General features: G+C 33.5%; 2 protein-coding genes across 6 annotated transcripts in view; one reads left to right on the top strand and one right to left on the bottom strand.

Annotated features, from left to right (window-relative positions):
• The window catches only part of LOC117116663 (centrosome-associated protein 350-like), a 54,920-nt gene extending 40,928 nt beyond the window's left edge, over positions 1-13,992 (top strand). For 2 of the 3 annotated variants that reach the window (XM_033260743.1, XM_033260745.1), the window contains exons 6-12: positions 1,084-1,196; positions 2,378-2,514; positions 4,032-4,178; positions 4,956-5,092; positions 6,352-6,458; positions 7,619-7,767; positions 9,310-13,992. In XM_033260743.1, the coding sequence (XP_033116634.1) occupies positions 1,084-1,196; positions 2,378-2,514; positions 4,032-4,178; positions 4,956-5,092; positions 6,352-6,458; positions 7,619-7,767; positions 9,310-9,331 (812 nt within the window). In that variant the 3' untranslated portion in view covers positions 9,332-13,992. The remainder of the gene's footprint in view (positions 1-1,083; positions 1,197-2,377; positions 2,515-4,031; positions 4,179-4,955; positions 5,093-6,351; positions 6,459-7,618; positions 7,768-9,309) is intronic. The other variant, XM_033260744.1, reaches the window with a different exon arrangement.
• Positions 13,993-15,019: 1,027 nt separating this feature from the next.
• LOC117116664 (tRNA methyltransferase 10 homolog B-like) overlaps positions 15,020-22,093 on the bottom strand; it is a 13,333-nt gene continuing 6,259 nt past the window's right edge. For all 3 annotated transcript variants that reach the window (XM_033260747.1, XM_033260746.1, XM_033260749.1), the window contains exons 3-9: positions 21,029-21,124; positions 19,997-20,114; positions 19,346-19,476; positions 18,243-18,395; positions 17,764-17,842; positions 16,751-16,936; positions 15,020-15,854 (exon numbers count right to left, since the gene is read on the bottom strand). In XM_033260747.1, coding sequence (XP_033116638.1) covers positions 15,733-15,854; positions 16,751-16,936; positions 17,764-17,842; positions 18,243-18,395; positions 19,346-19,476; positions 19,997-20,114; positions 21,029-21,124 — 885 coding nt within the window. In that variant the 3' untranslated portion in view covers positions 15,020-15,732. The remainder of the gene's footprint in view (positions 15,855-16,750; positions 16,937-17,763; positions 17,843-18,242; positions 18,396-19,345; positions 19,477-19,996; positions 20,115-21,028; positions 21,125-22,093) is intronic.

Genomic DNA, 22,093 nt, shown 5'->3' with positions numbered 1-22,093 from the left:
ATTTTATTGGTATCTACAGGGGTGTATCCCGGGTTTATTCTGGGTGGGTTGTGATCATAATTTTTTGGACCTTTTCACAATGAAATAGCAAGATGTGATTTTAATACAATTGAAAAAAAAATAGTACAAAATGCATTAAAATCAAGAAATGCAATCAAGATCATTCATTTTACACAAAAGTGAGACAATAAAACATGAAATCTGAAACCCTTTTAAGTCAGAGATGAATCTGAAAATTGCTGTAGCCTATTGAGCTGGAAGGTAGCCTACCTTAAGTTTAAACGGAAGCAATCAGCTGACTGGCAATAGTTGCTGGAGTAGTTGAACTGTTTGTGATGTCCGGGCCTGCTTTGCCTTTCACCATCTGTAGGTCTAGCAAAGGCGGAACGCGCAAACAGCATGTGTTGCCCCGGCAAACACTGTATCAGTTGCTGGTGGGAGACAGGAAAATCGATTACAGCGCCACCAGATTAAAGCGGATGGCAGGCTCAGTTTCAGAATTGCTGGAATTGAGATGGATTATGTCACGCGATTGGCAAATTCTTAGGACTCATTGCTGCTACCTCATCAATGCTTTTTCATTTATGTCAATGTGAAAAGGCCCTAAAAAAATGTCTTTGGAAAAAATGTGGACCTTTGAAAATTTTTGAGTAGGGGGGATCGTACCACCTTCCTGGGCCCCTCCCTTTGCATACACCCATGATTTATAGATCAAGAACTATATCCTGAACACCATTTTCCCAATTGGAATACAACAGGGTACCCAGTTTGGAAGAACCTAGTTTCCAAGAGATCTGGTTATAATGAGCTTTCTTAATTAACACATCTTTGATTTTGCTGCGTGTATTGATAAACATCTCTAGAAACAGTTGATAATACATTAGTAATGAATTTGCAGGAGATAGGGTAGTTTCTGGTAGATTTCTACCTGCTTATACAAGTTTTTGAGGCTGCCCCCACTTCGCAAAACTCATCTAACTCATGAAAGACCTGGGACAACACAAAGGAAATATCGGTTGGATGTGCTGAAAACTAAACATTCAATTTTTGTTTAAATCTCATTTTGTTTTTGTAATTTTACAGAATATAGAATACAAAGTAGATTGGAGGCTGATCTAGAATCTGCAAGAAAAGAAATAATTAAACTCAGGTCACAGTTACAAGCGAGTCCGGCGAAAGAACTCAACGCATCAAAAGTATGTTATCTTTATTAAGTTCCTTTTTAATATTAACCAAATGTGACCTAAGCTCGCAAACAGGCTGTAAACTCGCACAGCACTGTATTGAGAAACAAGCCTCAATAGCCAGAACATGCCATAAAATATGAATTTCGTGTGAATTGGGTTTTTGTGTAATAAATAAAGTATAATTATTAATCTTACTATTCCTGAAGTTTGAGTTTAAAATTCAAACTGTAAAAGGCAAAATTTAGCCATTTTCCAAATGGGAGTTATTGAAAATGAATAGGAATTTGCCAAAAATAAAAGCATTTTTCTCAAAACTTGATTTAAGAAAGTTGAGAAGATGACAATTGTTCAAACGGTCATAACTTTGCTTCCAGACACCCGATTGAGTTTATTTAACTGTCATTTTAAAGTAAATGATATGTTCTATGCCATTATAACAAAAACTCATTTTGGCTTGAGGACGAGTTTACAGCCTGTTTGTGAGCTTTGGTCACAAATTATCTATTAAAATTACTTAGTATGAATTCAATAGATCCTGGCCTTTTTAAGACATTGTGTGCTTGGCAAAAAGGTGACAAAAGGTTCACGGGCAGTATGGAATATTTTACAAGAAAGTGATGACCTTTGCTTTGTTATAATTGTTTATAGCCAGAGATAAACCAACGAAATATGTGTGCTACAAGGCAATCAATTACAGGCTAAGGAAAGCGATTAGTTCTGTATTACATCATTGAATGTTAAACATTGTTAAATTCTTTGTCAGGTTTGAGTAATGTATTTATAATAATTCATTTTTTGTTTTTAACATTTAGGGGTACAAGTCAGATCATCATAGACTATTGTATTTCAGATTTCTTCCATTTGATTGACTGAACCAGTCATAGTTGGTAATATCATGGACTAATCATTGGCTAAAAAGAGCAAAATTATCTATTTAAAATTTGTTTAGATTTCTATTATAGCCATGTTATACCTAAATTTCTCATATAGCTTTCGTATTTCTCATAAAATAAAGCATGCAAAAAAGAACATCACTGCCTTCGTTGTCTTTCGTAATTTCCGATAACGTTGCCAAATGTTTCAGCTACCAAGGTATACAAATGTATGCTCTATTGGTACATTGTTATTAAATTTGTCAATAGTATGTGTATTGACTATATAACATCTAAATTTTTTTGTGATTACCACAGCAGAGTGAGGTGGCTTGTGAGATGGACATTATTGATGAGACAAGTACATCTTTCGGTTCAGATTCTTCATCGGTTTGTCTCCCTCATATTCAGCCGAACAGCCAATCAAGCGTGGTGTTGGTGAGGCAGACAACCATGTACGTTTAGGCCATGAGTTTAGTGTGAACATGCAGTTTTGTTTTATCTGTTGCAATTTAGATATGCAGTAGGTTAACGCTTGGCGGGGGGCCCATTTTGTGTCCCAGTCGCCAATTCCATTGTGGGATTTTAGATGTGCTCATTTTTTAATCATATTTGTCATTGTATTCTAAGTGATTTTAACGACAGCATAAATGATAAGATATCAGTAGCGGATCCAGGAATGTAAAATAGAGGGGGCCCCGCCAGGGAGGTAAATTCACAGATGGAGAGTCTATACCACCTCAGCCCCACCATGGTTGGGACTGAGGTAAGAAAAACATTTTTTTTTTATTATGGCACCTAGATGGTGGGAATGGCACTCACAGACCTAAAATTTGAATATAATTTTTTTTATCTTCCCCTCCACTAAAAATTATAAAATGTAGGGGCCTCTAAAATTCGCGGCCACTGGATATAATATGTTAATGTCAGAGACATATTATGCTATTATGCTCTTATGTATCAACAAAGCTCTTTTGGGTCATGGTGCTGGATCAAGAAAGGTCCCTATGGGTAGGGGCCACCTAGGGGCTTAGGACCGTCGCATGAGAGAACATGCGTAACAACACTGCAGTTGTGGCCAACGTCTGACTTGTTGTGATTATATCTTGTGTGCACCTGTTGACTGCAAAATGATTTGAATTTCATCGACCTTGTCAACCATGCCATATCATTAGTTGACAAAAGTACACTTTACGTAATTAATGTAGGTAGACACAGTGTACCAATAACTGCGAAAAATAGTATTACGAGTGGAGATTTTTTATGCTTGCCAATCTTTAATATATATATATATATATATATATATTTTTTTTTTTTTTTTTTTTTTTTTTTTAAATTTTACACAACTGCCTGTAATACAAATTTTGAATTAATCCTTGAATGATTATTCTTAGGTTTTTGGTTCAATTACTGGTCACAATAACAGGATTTTTTCTCAATGAACAAAACTAGTCCATTTCCTAGGCCTCATAATGAGTAAATGTAGAACATTGCGTGTGTATGTTTTCAAAGGGATTGCCTCTTTGGAAAGTGATTAAGTTTGCTGCTTTTGTCATATCCTTGACATTTGTAACTAAAGTTTAATAAAAATAATCTTTTAATTTTAAAATTTAATAAAAGATTCAAGGTGGTGAAAAAAAAAAATGTTAAAAAGAGCAATATTTAAATCTTATCCAAAATTTGTTCTCTCTTATCACCTTATCTAAATTTTGTTCATAATCTTGGAAGTCTGAGAAAGAATTACGATGAAACATTGAAATTCATAATTATGTATGATAGGCTTCTTTTCCTCCAATTTGTGATCTAAAAAGTAGATATGTCTATGCTTTTATAAACATACCAGAAAAGAATATAAAAATTCATTATTTATAATTATGTCCAACAATCAATGTTTCAATTCATGTTGTCATCCATTTTTTTTCAGACCATGTATTTTAAGAAAGTTTTTATTGTAATTAAATGTTTGTTTCAGGGGCTCTAGCCATTCTTCCAATTGCTGTTGTACAAAATGTACAGGATATAAAGAGGAGGAAAGAATTGACAAACAAGAAGACTGTAGTTCAAGTATGACTGAAATAAGCGCGCTAGAACATCACTCCAATCATTGCCATGGTCACAGGTGAATTTATTATTTTGATTGATTATTAAACTACCATAAAACCTCAAATAGAAGCCCTGGGCTTCTTTTTTTTTTTTTGCAAACTTTCGATGGGCTTGTTTTCGAGGCTACATTTACAAACTAAAGAGTGGGCTTCAATTTGAGATGGGCTTCTTTTTAGGGCTTCTGTTCGAGGTTTTACAGTATTGTATTCCAAAAACATATTTCTAAACATTGATGCACAGAGGAAGGTAAAACTGTTTCAGTTAATTGTAATTTTATTATTTTAATTGATTATCTTTATGTGCTGTATTGTGTTAATACATTTATTGTTTAAATATATTATTGTTGTAATTCTCAATAAAACAATAGCAGAAATGTGAAACAAGGATGAAGGCTCTTACATATGGTGTACCTGGATGGACAATTCTGTTTTGTTTTTTTTTTTTTTTTTTTTAGAGTAAATTGTGGTAAATGTAGATTGGTGTATTTGGTATCGATAAATGTAGAACCAAGAAATTACCATTGATTTTATTTATATTGAAACAAACAAAACAATACTGGATTGGATTCAACACCAACCACTAAGCACAAGCTTGGTGGTCTAGTAGTTAAGACACCAGGATAGAGGTCCTGGGTTCGATTCTTAACCGAATCACTTGTGAGATTTTTTTGCAAGTCTTTGGGAACGTACTGATCATTCAGAGTGATAACACATCAGGTATGCAAAACATTCCTATATTTTAAAAAAATTATAAATTGTGTAAAAATTTATTTTGTATTTTACATTTTATGTAGTGTACCAGTTCAGTTAAATGACCGAGTTGTCATCCGAGGAGGTCGCATAGGTCATATACGATATATTGGACCATTAAATCATGGGAACAGCAATACAAAAAGTACAACATACCTTGGTCTTCAGTTAGATGAGCCACGTAAGTACAAAGATGGAAAACAGTAAAATTTAGTTGACTAAAAATTTGCATAATATAATTACGGAATTACATAAAAATTGAAAGCTATAGAATAGTCATGTATTAAAGGTGTAGTGTAAGCACAACTGATGAGAACCACCCTCTAAGACAGAACGTGTGCTGCTGCTAAGCCCATAGGCGGGGCTTAGTGGAAATGCTCATTATGAAGGCAGAGGCTTTAATTTGTGCCTAAAGCAGGATGGATAGATTTATTCGGTGTAAACACCAAGGATAACCCACTAAAAGTCTGAAGCAGACTTATTTCCAGTGGTGTCCTTCTGGTGGTGTTTGGGTAGTACACATGGAGACAATCCCCTACTCTTCTCCGAAAAATGTACAGTAAAACGTCCATTTTACGAATGTCGATTTTACGAATGGGCTTTCCTCCTGATGATGTCATCATCGACCAATTAAAACCGTAAAAAAAAGTCTGATTGCGCACATTTCACAAAGTGATAATACTGTATATATTTTTCTAAATAAAATCAAGTTTGTTATATTTATTTTTTAACAGTTTGATCTTTTTTCCATTTCTGCTATAATAATCACTATATTAATGTAATAAACCAAACCAGAACAACGAACTACCAACGCAAGTGTCTTCAGATTGAGCGCACATGTTTAGTATGACACAACAAAAGTGCTGGGGTCAACAACTTATTGACATCCTGAATGCTAGATGATCACGAAGTGCATGTAAACAACACAATTCGGCGATAAGAAAGAATTCGATAGAATAGGCCATAAATAATACAGATGTTTTAATAAGAATTAAAATAATATTTTGTTAAGTGGAAGAATGACAGCGATTGAAATAATCTGGTTTTTATCAAAGGTAAATTCAGCTAGGCTCTAGCCGCGGTAGACCACGTTGCACACTGTCGGTACATGCTAGGCCCAGCCACCGTCAGCTTGTCGACGCTCAATGGCAGGGGATAGCTAGGCCTATGTATTGAAAATTCACACCAGATCTATTTTATGAATTTTTTCTGGGACCTGAAAATCTCCACGCTTCAGCCCACACACGTTAGCTACCACATAGTTTAGCCGACTGAGCTAAGCTGCTGAAGCATATATAAGCCTCTTCACAGTGTACTGTATGTAGAGTAGAGCTCGAGTTGGGGTTTCAAAACCTGGCATAAAGCAAACCCCCATCCCTCTGAAAAGATAGTGCTCTGATATTTTTGATGATTACAAGAATTATTTATTTTTATTTTTAGATGGACATCATGATGGGATACACAATGGTAAACGTTACTTCTGGTGTCATCGAAACCATGGAATATTTGTACCAATTCAAGATGTTTTATCTGTAATCAAATCTAAGGTATTGCAATACTTTCTCAGGCAACCATTGAGATTTGGGCATTGTCTGTTATGCTATTACCCATCAACAACATTCACACAACCTGGTAGCCTTTGAAGTACACTTTGTTACCCTTTGTATAAATGAACTCAACATCATGACAGAAATTAAATATTCCCCACGACATTATAAAAAAAAACTTAATTTTTTGTGGTCACCAGAATCCAAATATCAAAGAACTGAGAAATAATATTTGTTTAGAGTATAAATCTATAACTTTTATGTTTCTAACAAGGTATAACTCGCCATAGTCAATGTAATAACATATTAATATTTAATAAATATATGAATATGTTGCCTTCATTATTGTTATTCGTGCTAAAGAATTCTTGAAAATAAATATACGAGCTGAATTTAATTGATGATTCATGTAAAATGAATCTCATCTATGTTGTGATAAATTAGCTACTGTCTAAAAATCTAACGATGTAACCACGTTCGTTGACGTATTCATACGCTTGGGAGACCTCTCTATTAAAATTATATTTCAAAAGAAATTAGGATTAGGATTATTAAAAAAAAGGTGACAATAAATGTGGCAAAGACAGCCAAATGAGTCACTCCTTGCAAAAATGGATTTTAGTTATTAATACAAGATTAAACTGTAAAATTAAAGTTATATAATGGTAATAGAATCATTTAAATCTGGCATTTCATATAAGTTACAAGTTGAAAAATACAGCTGTTTGAAGTATAGTATTTGAGAAATCAGCCTTTAGATCTCAGACATTTCTCTGGCAGAGACCATCACCAAATTGTAAAAAAATGTTGTTTTAACATTGAAAATGGGGAAAATAACAGCATATCACAATGTATATAAAGTTTAGCTTAGTGTAATAAAATAGATTTCGAAAGTTTTGACACTCTCATCTCCAAAACACGCTTTTACAACGACTGACTGGTTCTTGTCTTGTTCGCTACAAATAATGAAATAAAATATAGAAAAGTTGGCTAGCAGCTGCCTGTTGTACCTTGCATCCAAACCAAATTCTATTTATTTTCGCATTCAATGCTTTCTCTATTTTAATTATTTTAGAATTGTTTCTATTGCTAAAATGTGCATTTATTAAATAGATTATTATTAGTCAGCATTATACAAATTATTATTCTCCTCTTTGAAGACTTCAAGACCACAGACTGTAAAGAGTAGTCGGAAGAGTTCAATTGACCACAGTAAATTATCTGCATTCAAACGAGAGAAATCTGGCACACGTAACCGGGTCGCACCAGCCCTTTTACCAACGCCCCCAACAACAGCAAAACCAAAAAAGTAAGTATGCGAAATCTCCATAATATTATTATGATACAGATGGAAAATTTGCTTTGTTCCTATGTATACTATGTGAGATGATCATACAAAATTGTGAGACATTCCAATATGTTTTAGGTTTACAAGGTATACTTGAAAATGATAATGTAGCTTGTAATGTAAGTAATAAATTAGGTTTAATATTTTCTAATACTAACATTATTGACAGTTCGAAAAATTGGTCTATACTACTGTTTAAAGAAGCATTTGCTATATATAGGCTCCATTGCTTAACAATGGGCTGAAAGCTTCAAAGGAGCTTTCTTTGTTTTTGTAGGTAGCTTTGATCAGTAGGGTAAGAATGCTTTGATCTTTAGATTATTCATAGCTATGTCACCTACTAGAGGTAATGTTTTGATTGGTTAAACACTTTTGGTACTTGTTCATATAAGCTTGCAAATATGGACGATTTTTCATTCCTGATGATGACATAATTAATGTTGAAATATTGAATCCCGACACAATGGCGTGCATTTCGATACCTGGAGTATGTATTATCTCAGATACTATCTTATCTGAGATTAATCAGTGGACCTTTCGGTTCTATGGGACATATGTTCCCCGAAACCTCAACAATGTTAATACAAGTTAATAATTTGAAATAATTAAAAATGAATACAGTGTGTCTAAAACACTGAATTTTTAATAATTTAGATAATTCTTTTTTTTTTTTTTTTTTTTGCTTTCCATATATCATCCAAAAGAATTTTAATGAAATTATAAACTACTACTTATCGATAAACTGATAACTATGTTGTTCCTTCTTGTAGATTAAATTCTACTACAAACATTTTGATATTTTGTGACTTTATTTGTCCAGGTTCCATGGGAAAATGTAATAATGTGTTAGAATCTGTTTAAATTTATTCTTTATCTCTGTTGTACATGTTTTTGTACTTGGTAATCTTTATTTTAAAATATTTTCAATAAAAACAATTGTAAACAGTGTACCAGCCAGGTCTTGGCAGATGATGGTTTTTAAACCTCAGTATTACAACAATCGAATTTGAACCTGTAAAAAAGTTAATACTTAATTCTTAACTTTTAAAAATGTCTGTCTCCTTTCGGAGTTACTTTTTTTCTTTTAACAGTGTAGGTTGTATTCTTCAACACCGCGTGCATCTGTACTGTGTCATTGTTGTGTTGTAATCATGTCTAGTGTAAATGTAGCTTAAGCCTACATGAACAGAGATTGATTATTTATTTATAGTTCAAGCAATGAATGATAATTTTATATCAGGTTGCCAAGTTGTGTAGTTCTGTCCATAATTCCCCTCTGCACACATACAACTATAGTTAACATATAGTAGAAAAGAATGGGAGATTGTTTCCCATTATAGGCTCAACACCAACTTTGTGGAACAGGTTTATGTACCCCTTTGTTAGTAGACTTATGCAGACATGTATATATATAATATGCATACATATAAATGCATTCATGCTAATTTTCTCTGATGCTTCACAACAAATATAAACTATTCTTTTTAAATTTCATTCTTGCAGAGAATTTTTATCTGGAACATGATATCTGGAATGCAGACATTTTTTTTTACATTGGAAAGTAGCTGTTCTGAGCATTGACATGAGGAAAATCCTCAACAAACTGGAATGATCTATGAAATCTGCAAAGAAGGGAACCCTACAGAGATCTACTTTCCAGCACTGACTTTCAGTTCTTGATGGTCTAAAAATAAGTGTTCAAATTTTTGCGAAAATTATAATGATGACATATGTTCACTTGATCTTGATAACTTGTGTTCCGACCTTGGCATTGGCGACCTAGCCATCAGTCGTCTACTCCAGTTTTCTAAACACCTTTGAGGTATCCATTTAACCTAAGGTTAAATAGAGTTTTTAAGATAAAAAAAATGTATCGTTCCATTCTGTATAGAAGCCAACCAACTTTGAGGTCAACTTGGTGTTCAGACCACCTGCTTTTTTAAGGTAGCCAATTGAAGTATCATCTCAATAACATATGTTCTATTATTGATGGTTTGGCAAAAGGTGTTGGGAAGGACTTTGCCACTTTCACATAAAGGGCTTCCAGTAGATATGTATAGGACAAATACAAATATATTTAGAGTGAAGAAATTAGCTCCAAACTTTTCTGTCTCTGTTACTCCAATGAGAAATCTGTTGCTCCACTTTAGTCTTTTTATCCTTTATTACCATTGATTTACTTTGGTTTATGGTTCATGTAAGCATACTCAGTTGGTTTTAGTTGGGGTGGGCTGTACTTGAGAGAAATATTCGTTATTGTGGAGTGTAGTTAAATTTTGTAACTACAAAAATAAGCGCTATAGAAGTACCAAGTAACAAGTCTGTCTCTGTGTCTCTCCATCTCCCCATTTGTCTGTCTGTCTATCTGTCGGTCTGTCTGTCTGTATCTAAATTTGCCCATCTCTCTGTTTCTCCTTTGTCTGTCTGTCATACATTATTCAAAGTATTAAATCTGAAATAAGTTTATCTAAAATTAAAATTGCATATCAGGAAATATATTTTTTTGTTAGTTCACTAACAACCTCAACTTAAACTTACAACCAAAGTGTTAATGTTAAAACAAAAAATAGACAACAAATTCATAAATAATAAAAAAAAAAACCATAGTAAAAATACCAAATTCTTATAAAGTTTCAATATATTTCACAGTTTTTAATGAATAGCTCTAACGATGTTTGTTAATGGTAAATAAATATTGTGGTTGGTAAATTAAATCCAATTAAAAAATGAAATATTGTCTTTTCAACTCATAAATAGAATATGAAAATACTGTTTCCTTATTTAAAATTAACAGCAAAAAATTGAAAATAATTACAATTATTTTGGTAATATATTGTATAGCTAATTAGGCCAACAACTGTTTGTATTGCCAAAGCTCTAGCTTAGACCAAAAATCTAAGAAGTCTACAGTCAGCTATTTTTAGGTTTTTGTTAATTTTTTTTCAGGAACCTGAACTGCTTGTGTGGTATTTTGAAAAGGCACTTTTCAAAATTGTAATTAGTTTGATAAATTCCATGCATCTTCCCCAATAGTTACCATTCACCAGTCAAAGTGAATGTTGTGCCAGGCATATAGTGACAAAAAATATCCTTTGCTCACACAAACTTTATGCAACAGATTTGTGTGATATGTGCCCATATATGGGCATGATGATGTCATAGTACACACAAATATGAGTATATGACTTTTGTCACATAAATTTGATATGGATAGTATGAACAGGGCTTTAAGACTTCCAATTGTCACTATATTTGGGCTACACAGTAATTTTTGTTGGCCTTCAATGCAGTTATCCTAAATTACAGTATTAGTACCACATTAATTCTTATTTCAAGTAAGTATATCCTCTACCATATCTTCTTGTGTATAAGACAAAGCGTAACATTGCAAATTACTATCGAAAAAACGGGATTGTCGCGCAACACATAAAAATTCTTGATTTTTAAGTCATGTTCGTCTTATCTGCCAATCGTCTGTAATGCGTAAATTTACTACTGAAATGAAGCTACTAACTGTTAGTATAAATGAACTCAAATTTAAATGCGGTGAAATACGATTTTGGTGAATGTTTAAAAGCGCATGAAATGGAATTATTTGGAAGCCCTTTGAGCCAGCTAGATGCAATATGAAGACCATAAAGAGCAGCAAAAAGTAGGAAATCCGATGGGTGAAATAGGAGGTCGTCTTATATGCCCGACATCCAAAAATGTCCAAAATTCTTCTGAAACTTGGGGTTATTTTATGCGTGGATTGCCTTATACGCAAGAATTTGCGGTAAATGTTTATGTCAAATTGACATTCAATACAGGCATGCACAGTTCAAACTACAAAGTGGTTATTTATGTAAAGCGTGGTTTCCATAAAAATCGCTACACGCTATCGCTGACTCCTTTGGCAATGCTGATCGGTCAGTTGAGACAAGGGAACATTCCGGATTGCGCCGGTGGGACAGCTACGCAGTGCAAGGACTGCAGTGAAAACACTGTAGTGACTGTGTAGCGATTATATGGAAACCAAGCTTAGAACATTCAATAGATCATCACCACAACTAGTACAATAATTGTATCTTGTGCAGGTTTTTTAAGTTGTAATGAAGCCGTGTTAGTCTAAACAATATACACAGATTATAAAAGGCAGGACTCTGAGACTAACTTTGATGTAATTTATTCAACACAAGCCTGATGAAGCTGGCATTGACTGCCAGCGAAAGCTTGTGTTAAATAAATTACATCAAAGTTAGTCTCAGAGTGCTGCCTTTTATAATCTGTGTAGGTTTTTTAAGGCAACTGCTGTTAAGAATATCATTCCATTATGATTTATTTAAGTACATGTAAAGTACATCATTGATTATTTAAAAAAAAAAAAATATCATTCCATAAAATTATCAAAACAAGTTTGACAAATTAACTATTTATTAAAAATAGATAAATATACCATGTTTTTTTAAATATCGTTTTTGTAAACATTGTAATTGTTTTGTATTGTATCTACTTTATGTTCTAATGACTTCAGCAAGTATGTAGAATTGAGAATTCCAGTTCAGTCTGAATTTGACATGGTTCATGTAGTATGCTAAATTTAAAGTAGTATTTTATTTATTACACATCAAAAAAAAGAAATAATTTCAGTGTTATATATTTTGTATCATATTTATTATACAAAAACAAAAATATACAAATTTTTATATAAATTATTTTTCATGTAAAGTAGGTATATATTGGATTAAATTCCAATTATAACAGAAACTAAAACTTACAGAAAAGTTAAAAACAAAATGATCTGAAGATTTTAATCATGGCCTTTTTCATGTCCTCTTATCAAAGAGCTCTATTAATTAAGTCTCATTTGAGGCTTTGTCTTTGGTCTTAATAAACTGTTTTACAGGATTTTAACCCTAAATCATAGAATTGGAAGGCGGACATCTTATATATTTAACTACCAAGATTAACGTAAGATTTTAAATTTGATGATTATGTTTAGGATTTTCTGAATTTAAATTTTTTATAAAAAGTTGTTTTGATAATTCTTTCAATAATTTAGCATCATATGTCTAAATGTGAGACACTGGATTGTCTTGTTTTCTTACTTGCAGTTATATGTGTGTAGTAGTATTAGTTTCCAAGCCTAGGTTTTTCTAATCATTTGAACCTACTGGTATACAATACCAGCAGTGGTGCAGCGGGAACAGTTTGGTTTCCAGAGATTTCAGTCCCTCGCTGTGCTTTTCACTTATGTCCTTGGGCAAGGCACTTTATCTGCATTGCTTCTCTCCACCCAGGAGTGTAAGTGGGTACCTGGTAGGGCTAAATGCCAAAACTGAGGTAATGATAATGCGAAGCGCATAGAGGGCTTAACAATATAACTATTATTTTTTAAAAGAAAATCTATTTTTAAAACAGAAGTTTTTTACTAGTGTGGTTGGTAAATTTACATCTACCGTCTTCCTAGTTTTCTATGCAAGTTGAATTCTCTAGGGAAACTCATGAACAAGGATTTTAACGTGGAGTGTACTCCAGAACCAAATGAACATGCTGACATTTTCTCTTTTTAAACCAAAAAGCTTCGGTTACTAAATTATAAGCTTTGTATTTATGCACTGTGTTTCTGACTGGCCATTCCCTGGCGACTTAAAGGGACAAAACTTTTTCTTATTTCTTGTTATATTGTAATTAGATCAGCTGCATTAAATGCTTGTAAATAATTTGGTATAGCAAAAACATAATTGAAGCCATGGTAAAATAATAAATTATGGTTTACTTTTTGTGATATAAATTTAGGGACACTTATAATTAGAGAAGGTAGAGGGTATTGCAATTTATGTTAAGGAAAGTGTATAATATTGCTACTCATAGTGTGGTCATATTTAAAACCTCTCTTTTTCATTGTCTGTAAAGATTTTTCTGATATTTTTTCAAAATGGTGACAGGGTACCCCAAGTTAAAAAAAAAATTGATTAAGTTGTTTTTTTATGACTGGATGTATTTCTTGCCAAGTATTTTTTTAAAATTAAAAGTAACAGATAGCACCCTCAAGCTCTCAACCATGAGGTTAGAGATTTGATTTCATTTTGCTTACCTGTAGGATACAGAAGTTTTATGCTGAATATATATTCTATTGTTATTTATGATTAATATACTGTACCTTATGAATATTAAATATACCACCTTATACGTCAATCTACCCGGTAAGGAGTGCTGTAGTTTCTACTTCCCTGCGTTTGCCAAATTTATTTGTATGTTGGGTAAAAAGTGCTCAAAATTGAATACCGCACCACTGTCTATGTGAAACATATGCAAACCATATGCAAACTGTGTCATTTTATACCCTCACAGATCAAAATGGCTAATATAAGTTTGCTGTTTAATATTTATGAGGTATAGCAAAACAAATACAACATAGTTTTATTTCAGTGGAGCAGTGAATTTTACTCCCCTCTTTGGATCATTGAGACTATCTCCTAATCATCCAACACCTCGGGAAGTAGAATTCGCTTTAACAATGTTGTATACTCCCATTGGAGTGAGGAGGTTGCAAATTCCATATGGTTGTCAGTCAGTGAAGCAGTGAATTCTACTTCCCTCTTTGTATGATTGAGACTGTCTCCATCCATTTCACGTTGGGTGGTAGTCCCAATCATCCAACACCTCGGGAAGTAGAATTCACCTTAAAACATGTTGTATTTGTATACAATTGCTCCAATGATTAGCTTTAATGTTCTTTGAGACCTTGTATAAAGCACTATACAATTGTGAAAAATAATACCAATGTTCACAATAATTTTGAAAAATAAGCTACATTTGAATGGTTAGTATTTTATCAGTTACATCTTAGCATCCTACTTAAGGTATATCTTGGCCAGTAATTCACAGAAATATGAAGAAATAATTAAAAAGTACATGTGGAGATATAGATGGCATTGATAATGAAATTCATCAGGATTTAATTCGTTTAATTTAACTTGGATTTTTTTTTTTAAATTTTGATAATGAAGCAACAATAAAACAAAGGTATTATTTGAAACAGTAACTGCATTTTGGATCAACTCAAAAACCTTCCTATTTCCTGCTTCATTTATACATATTTCTGGTTTTTAGGCGAGATAATATTTTTGTATAACAAAGGTTCTTTACAAACTCTGACATGCATTCAGTCTTTCGAATTTATCAGTTATGCAATGACATTGAAATAAATACTATGAAACATACACACTAGATTTTCTTTTGTTATTTATTTCGAAATCTTGTTTTTGGGGGGTTTTTCTGCAAACTCAACTGAGTTCAGTTTCTTAAAAAATAATAGACAAACATCTTGAATATGCAAATAAAATTGTGACCTACACGGGATCTTCCACATGTGTCACACACTCAAATGAGCAAGCCAAAATATCTCAAGCAAATTTACAACTATACTATTGGTGGTCTCCCAGAAGTCAGCTGGTGATGGATCACCATGTGCAGCGAAATAAAATTAGATTCAGAGGAAAGTTGATTTAACCGGATCTCTCTGAAGTAGCTTCTATGTTGGGACCCCTGCCTACATTTCAGAAGTGAAGTCACAATACTTAATTTCTACGGATAAATAAATAAATATAATTTTAAGCCATTGTCAAATCCATGGCCAACCAAGTGCACTGTTCATAAATTTCACTTGGGTTCCAATTTAATAATAATAATTATAATGGTCAACTTATTGCAGAGATCACATTATTTCTGTATTAAATATTGTTCAGCTCATGTATTACAATCCCTGCATCCTCCTGTACTCCAGTATCCCATAAGCACAGATATAATATATATATATTCAAATCACATGTATTGCACCTGTTGAATACACCTATTATACTCCAAAAACAATTACTGCCTGGTAAAGCAAGAGGAATACAGGCTCATATATTACTCTGCGAGATGTATGGCAGTCAGCCACCATCAAAGACAAACTGGAGATCCTTCGGAGGTCTTTATGATGAATCCTTTCCTTTTGGGAACTCCAGCAACTAGCGCCTTCCTCCAATCTCCTTCATTGTGAAAGTTGAGAAGAATTTCGAACACTGAAAATCAATGATAGAAATTCCTGATTATAATCATCACTTGGAACGGGCAAGGCACCTACATTGCTTTTCTCCACACAGTATGAGTGGGTACCTGGTAGGGTTAAATTATGCCAAAATGTGCAGTGCTGCAATGTCATTGAATACTCTCCCAGGGAGCTTGTTCCATAGGCGTTTAATCCAATGACTGGTGTAATGATGATGTGAAGTGCACGGAGGGCTTAACAATATGAGCTATATAAATCTGCCATTATTATATTATTTTTATTAATACTATATTAATGTTATTATATTTATCATCACAAAAACCAATTTTTGAAAAGGTAAAAAAAAAATGTTAAAATATACTTAACAATATGTGCTATATAAGTCTACCATTATTATTATTATTATTATTATTATTATTATTATTATTGTTATTATTATTATTATTATTAATACTATATTAATGCATAGTTATCATCACAAAAACGAATTACTGTATCTGAAAAAGTAAAAAAAAAAATGTTAAAATATTCTCCAATATAAAGAAATTAAGACAATGACTCTACATTAATAATTATTTTAATTCTTAAAATAATTACCTGTATAATAGTCACTTTTAATGATAAATAGGAGCACTTACTGTTTCAAATTTGTAGAAGGTCAACAGAAATAATTCTTTAACTGTTTAAGGTCTAAAGCCTGTTTCCACTAGGCAAATTTATTTACGTGAACCAAAGCGTTGGTTCACCTCCAGAGCTCTGATTGATTGCGCATTTTTTGCTTCCCAAAATGACTTTCGCTGGAGCGAAAAACTCTGATAGAAATGTGAATGCGCATGTGCATTAACCTGACAATTTTGATTCGCACGAAAAAAAATTTGCCTAGTGGAAAATAGGCTAAAGAGCCATTACCTTGGTTGACAGCTAGTATCTTGCTGTGTGTTCCATTTGGCTGCCGATGCATGTATTCATCAATTGGAAGTCGTGCTGTTGCTAGTTTGCATTGCTTTGCATGGTTCAATGTATGGCTTTTGATTGGGTTCTCGTCAACTAGTCCACCAATTACATACACTTTACTGTCATCAAGTACTTCTAGAACTGTAAAAAAAAATCACAATTGCATATATTTGACTGACATCACTAGAACTGTGAAATAAAAACACAATTGCATACATTTTTTAATCAGAAGGTCTTGTGTTCGAATCCCGATGGGGACATACGTTTTTCTCAAATACTTATTATCATCTTTAATCATCACCAGTGGAGGTATATCTCTATACTAAAGTTACTTTCATGTGATTTACTATTATTCATTGCGTATTACACAATACCTTGAGAAAAAAACGTGTCCTAATGGGAAAACCCAAGGGTGTAGCGCTTGACCTCATAGCTCAGTTGATAGAGTATCCAAACGGTAATCGCAAGGTCTTGGGTTCGAATCCCAATGGGGACCTGCGTGTTTCTCAAATATTTATTACCATTCCAGTTTAAATTAATATGACAATTATTTTAAAACTGATAGCATGTCCTTTTATTTTTAGGAATGGCCAATCATAAAGCAATTTTTTACTGCATGCCCTTTTCAAAACCAACCAATCTTGAACACAAAATTAGGCAAGTTTAATGGGGTGGGTTTACACCCTAAGAATCCCATTTAAAAAAAAAAGGGATGAACTGATAGAAAGTCGTTTATTTTTAGGAATAGCCATTTAAAAGGCTTTTTCCAACACTGTATGCCCAATTCAAAGCCAATCTTTGATTTCTTTTTTTTTTTTTTTGTGGGGGTGGTGGGTGGGAGGAAGTACAGTATGGTATGTAATTCAGCTGAGCTACTCATTTAAATCATACCCCGGGCACCAGAGAAACCCTGTAAAATTTAACTGTTGCTATTGTCATTGTCAATTGGTGTTTAAGTAATGACGCACCTTGATCAGAATCTGGGCTAAGGTATACAACCTCTTCAAGAGCAAACATTTCTAACAATGGTTTCTCACTTTTTTCAATCTATTGCAAAAAATTGGGGAAAAATGAAGAATTAACTTAAAAATCAAATACTCCTGTGATTAAATTAAGTTGCTTTCTAAAGAAACAACACATAGTATTGAAACAAAAATGATGAATTAAATTAATGAGGAAAAAATGACGAATTAAATTAAAATGCTTTCTAAAGAAACAACACTTATTATTGAAAATTTTCATGTTAATGCAGTGACAATGCCCCCTTTTACCTAAATTAAAACAAGCAGAAATTTTTTTTTTTTTTTTTTTTTTTTGTGATTTGATGTAATACCTAGATGCACGTACATGCATAAAGGGACCAGCTGTAATTATGAAAGTATTGATGCGTGTGAGAAAAGAAGAATCATTCCTAATATGCTGGCTGTAGCCAACATTTTTCTCTCACCAAGTAATTATTAAATCCATCATTTTTTTGGACACAAGCCTTATGGATATCACTATCTAACTCTAGGCCGGCTAGGATCAGATGCATTGGCTTTTCAGCTTTCTTGTTTGCTCCGTACACTCTACCAAGCTGCTGGGCTAGCTTGCTTATTTCCTAAAACAGTGGAAAAGAAACCAAGTTAAAGAAAATGAAAAGGTGTAGTAAGATTATATAGCTCCTGCTGTTATTCTTATATGTATGCTGTGAACAGGGGAGGATTTGGGGGGGGGGGCAGGCCGAACCCACCTTTTGGAAGAGAGAAAAAGAAAAAAATTGATTGCCCAAAATGCCTCAGAGGTTATTTTTGGACAAAAAATTTGCAGGGGCATGCCCCCCAAAGCCCATAGGGGGGTTGTTATAGTGGTGTTATCTCGATTGGCCCCAATTTCACCCCCCCCCTTTTTTCGGACATCTCTAGATCTGCCCTTGCTGAACATATAATAAGAGTAAAAGTGTGCATCAGGGCTGAAAAAAGGTGCGCGACCGGCGGTCGGAGGCATTGGCCTTTAACCTGGAGGCATTTTAGAAAATTTTTTTTTTTTTACACATCACAATTTAATGCAAAATTTAATATTTTTGCTTGCTCCAAACCAATAAACGTACTACTGTTTCACTGTGTAAAGATAACATATGGTTCTGGAGAGGCATTTGATCAAGATAATTTTCATGGTCGAAGGCACAAAAATATCTTTTCCAGGCCTAGTGTGAATGTGTGTATGTGGGTGAAAAGTATCTATGCACATGGGTCTGGGTCTGGGGGAATATGCATGGTCTGTTCTATGTCTCTGTAGATGGATCTGGCAATGGGTCTCATTCAATCAATTTATCTATCAATCAATCAATTTCTTTTATGTCACACAATGTCCATATCAAATTACTGAAACAAATAAGATATTACAAAATGTAACTGCTACCAATTACAAATATAAATAAACAATCAGCTATATCATCAATTTAGCAAATTTCTGTCACGCAGAAAATGTTTATAGCTCGAACTTTCAATAGCGACATAAAGAATACAGTGCATAAAGAAAAAAATGCATAGTTTGGGTATTTCCACTGACCTTTGAACTCATTATGGCAGACATGCTCAAATCAATACAAACTCTCTGTCCATCAGTCAAAGCATCTGCGAGTCTTTTCCTCTTCTGTTTTAACTCAATTTTTTTTGGTAATTTATTTGTTGATTCTTGTCCTTTGAAAGAAATGTTGAGATTGATAAAAAGAGGTATAGAATATACTAATATTGTGCAAAGAATATGAAACAATGTCCGAGATGGGGTTGAATTGATCCCCTGTTGGCCCTGCCACTGTGGTTACCACTTAGTAGAGTTCAGTTTCAGTTTATAATCGGTTAGATCATTGTACTTCAGTTTGATCCAATTGTACCTTTTATGATCCTATTGATGATTATCACAACACATACAAGAAATTTGCAAACACTTTGTTCCGAAAGGGCAAAATGAATCTGGTATTAAAGAACTAAACATCGTTCTGTCAAACTTTTGAATAATCTACCATCAAATATTTGCAGCACTATACATTCACTTACTTGCATTTTAAAAAACATTCACTTACTTGCATTTAAAAAAAATATCTGACTTAAATTTCCTTCTTGTCATAATTCTTCATATACATTTTCATATTCTCATTTAATTTCATTGGAATTTCATGAAATTATAACAGTTAATTTTTTTTCTTTACGATTACTCTACCTTCAGTTTGTCTCAAATTGCGGATCCTCTCTCTCTTAGCCTTTCTCTTCTCTGCTCGGACTGCTTGCTTCCTTGCAAGATATTGCTCATGGTTCTGCTGCTTTTTGATAGATTTTTTCTACATTTATGACACAATTTGAATTCAAAAGTTTAAACATCTAGTAGTATACATGTAAAGGTCAGAGGCACATCTAGCTACAGTACTTGACAAGATAAAGAGGGGAAAGAGATGGTGGGGGGGGGGAGCTGTCAGAATTTATTTAAGTAAAATGTGGCTGTCTTGCTCCTTTTCCCCTCTCTATTATACCAGTACTTAAACTTTACAATGATGTAGTATATATTTGTCTCTAATACAAAAAATTACATGAAACTGTCAGACAGAACAGAATATAGTGCACTAAAATTGTAGTTTCATATGAAGAAATATATTAAGATAAAGATGAAATAAATACAAACATTTTTGTTACATTAGTAAAATAAAAAAAAAGTACATTAACATTAACAATATCTAAAATATCAGCCGTAAGTATAACAAACTGTGGCATATTACCCAGTGAAGCCAGGAAGTCAAATTTTTCTATCTTGTTGGAAAGTCTAGAAGAATTATTTCCAGCGGGGTCCTTCTGGTGATTGGGCAGTACACCAGGTGACAATTTCTTAATCTTTTCCGGAGAGTGTACTGCATTCTTTAACGTGCACATGGGCCATAAATGCACACGGGACAACGGCTTAAACGTCTCATCTGAAAGACGGTGTGCTATTGTAACTTGTATTTCAGCCCTCCAGCTGAAACACAAGGAGAGGCAGCGATGGGAATTGAACCAGGGACCTAGAGATCTCTACGGTTCAGCGCACACATAGTGGCTATAACCACCAGATTTGAGCTAAGCTGCTCTCTCTGTTTTGTACAAGGTGAATATTTTGCAGTCTTGATGGTGTTTAGTGGGACTGCTTTAGAGTGCAAAGTGGTCTTGGAATTACTATACAGTGCTGAAATAATTAAATGTGTGTGTACTTAGTTTATAAACGTACAGACATTTGTGGATCTGAGTCTACATGATCACTCAGTGCATTTTGGGAAGAGACACACGTTTCATCTTTAAAAGCACTTGCATCATCTTCTTTCTCCTGGTAAGACAAAAAAATAATTCCATTAATTTTAACTAGACAGATTAATATCATTATTTTTGTTGTTGCTCTTGCTACTGCTGCATTCAAATTCAAGTCACTATTGTTAATACTTGGTGTTTTGACAATGAAAATCAAACTGGAGAAATATTAAGGTGTATATTGTGTAATGGAAGCAGGTCAACTCGGCCCCAAGTCAACTCGGCCACAAGTTAACTCGGCCCCATGTCAACTCGGCCCCATGTCAACTTGGCCATAAGTCAACTCGGCCCTAAGTCCACTCGGCCCCAAGTAGTCAACTCGGCCCCAAGTTAACTTGGCCCCAATTTACTTTATATTTACGAAATAATTACCAAAAGAATATGAATGCAAAGCCAAATTATGCCAAAATTAAAGTGTTTTAAATCTTGCCTTTGTTATTCTTTTTTCAATAACAATAATACAAACATTTATAGTAATAATATTAAAATAATAATAATAAAATGGCATAACAAAAACCATTAATAGTAACGATATGAACATACTGATTTATAGGCATTTCAAACATACATTATTATATATATGTATATATACTAATTTTGTAATGTAATTTTCGAGTCTCCGCTGTGCAGATTCGCTTTTGTGTCCTTGGGAAAGGCACTTTAGCTACATTGATTCAGTCCACCCAGATGTATTAATGGGTACCAGCAAACTGCTGGGGACTAACCTGCGACGGACTAGTGTCCCGTCTTATCCGCTTCACACTACAGAAACTGGGGATAAGCTCCAGCTCCTATGAGCCCTTATGGCTTGGAAAGAAAAGGATTTAGTACATATACTAGGCATATTTAAATATACCGTACTGAAATTCTTCTCCAGTAAAGTTTTTCTTTAAGTCCATATTGTTATATAGTATTCGTTTCCTATTATATTTATATATAACATGGTTTAGATTTTACCTATTATATAATGATTTATATACATACATAC

The sequence above is a fragment of the Anneissia japonica genome, unplaced genomic scaffold (assembly GCF_011630105.1).
Source record: "Anneissia japonica isolate Jap-2015-1 unplaced genomic scaffold, ASM1163010v1 scaffold287932_len317664_cov166, whole genome shotgun sequence".
In the NCBI taxonomy this organism is placed as follows: Eukaryota; Metazoa; Echinodermata; class Crinoidea; order Comatulida; family Comatulidae; genus Anneissia; species Anneissia japonica.
This window is presented reverse-complemented; position numbering and strand designations above follow the sequence as displayed.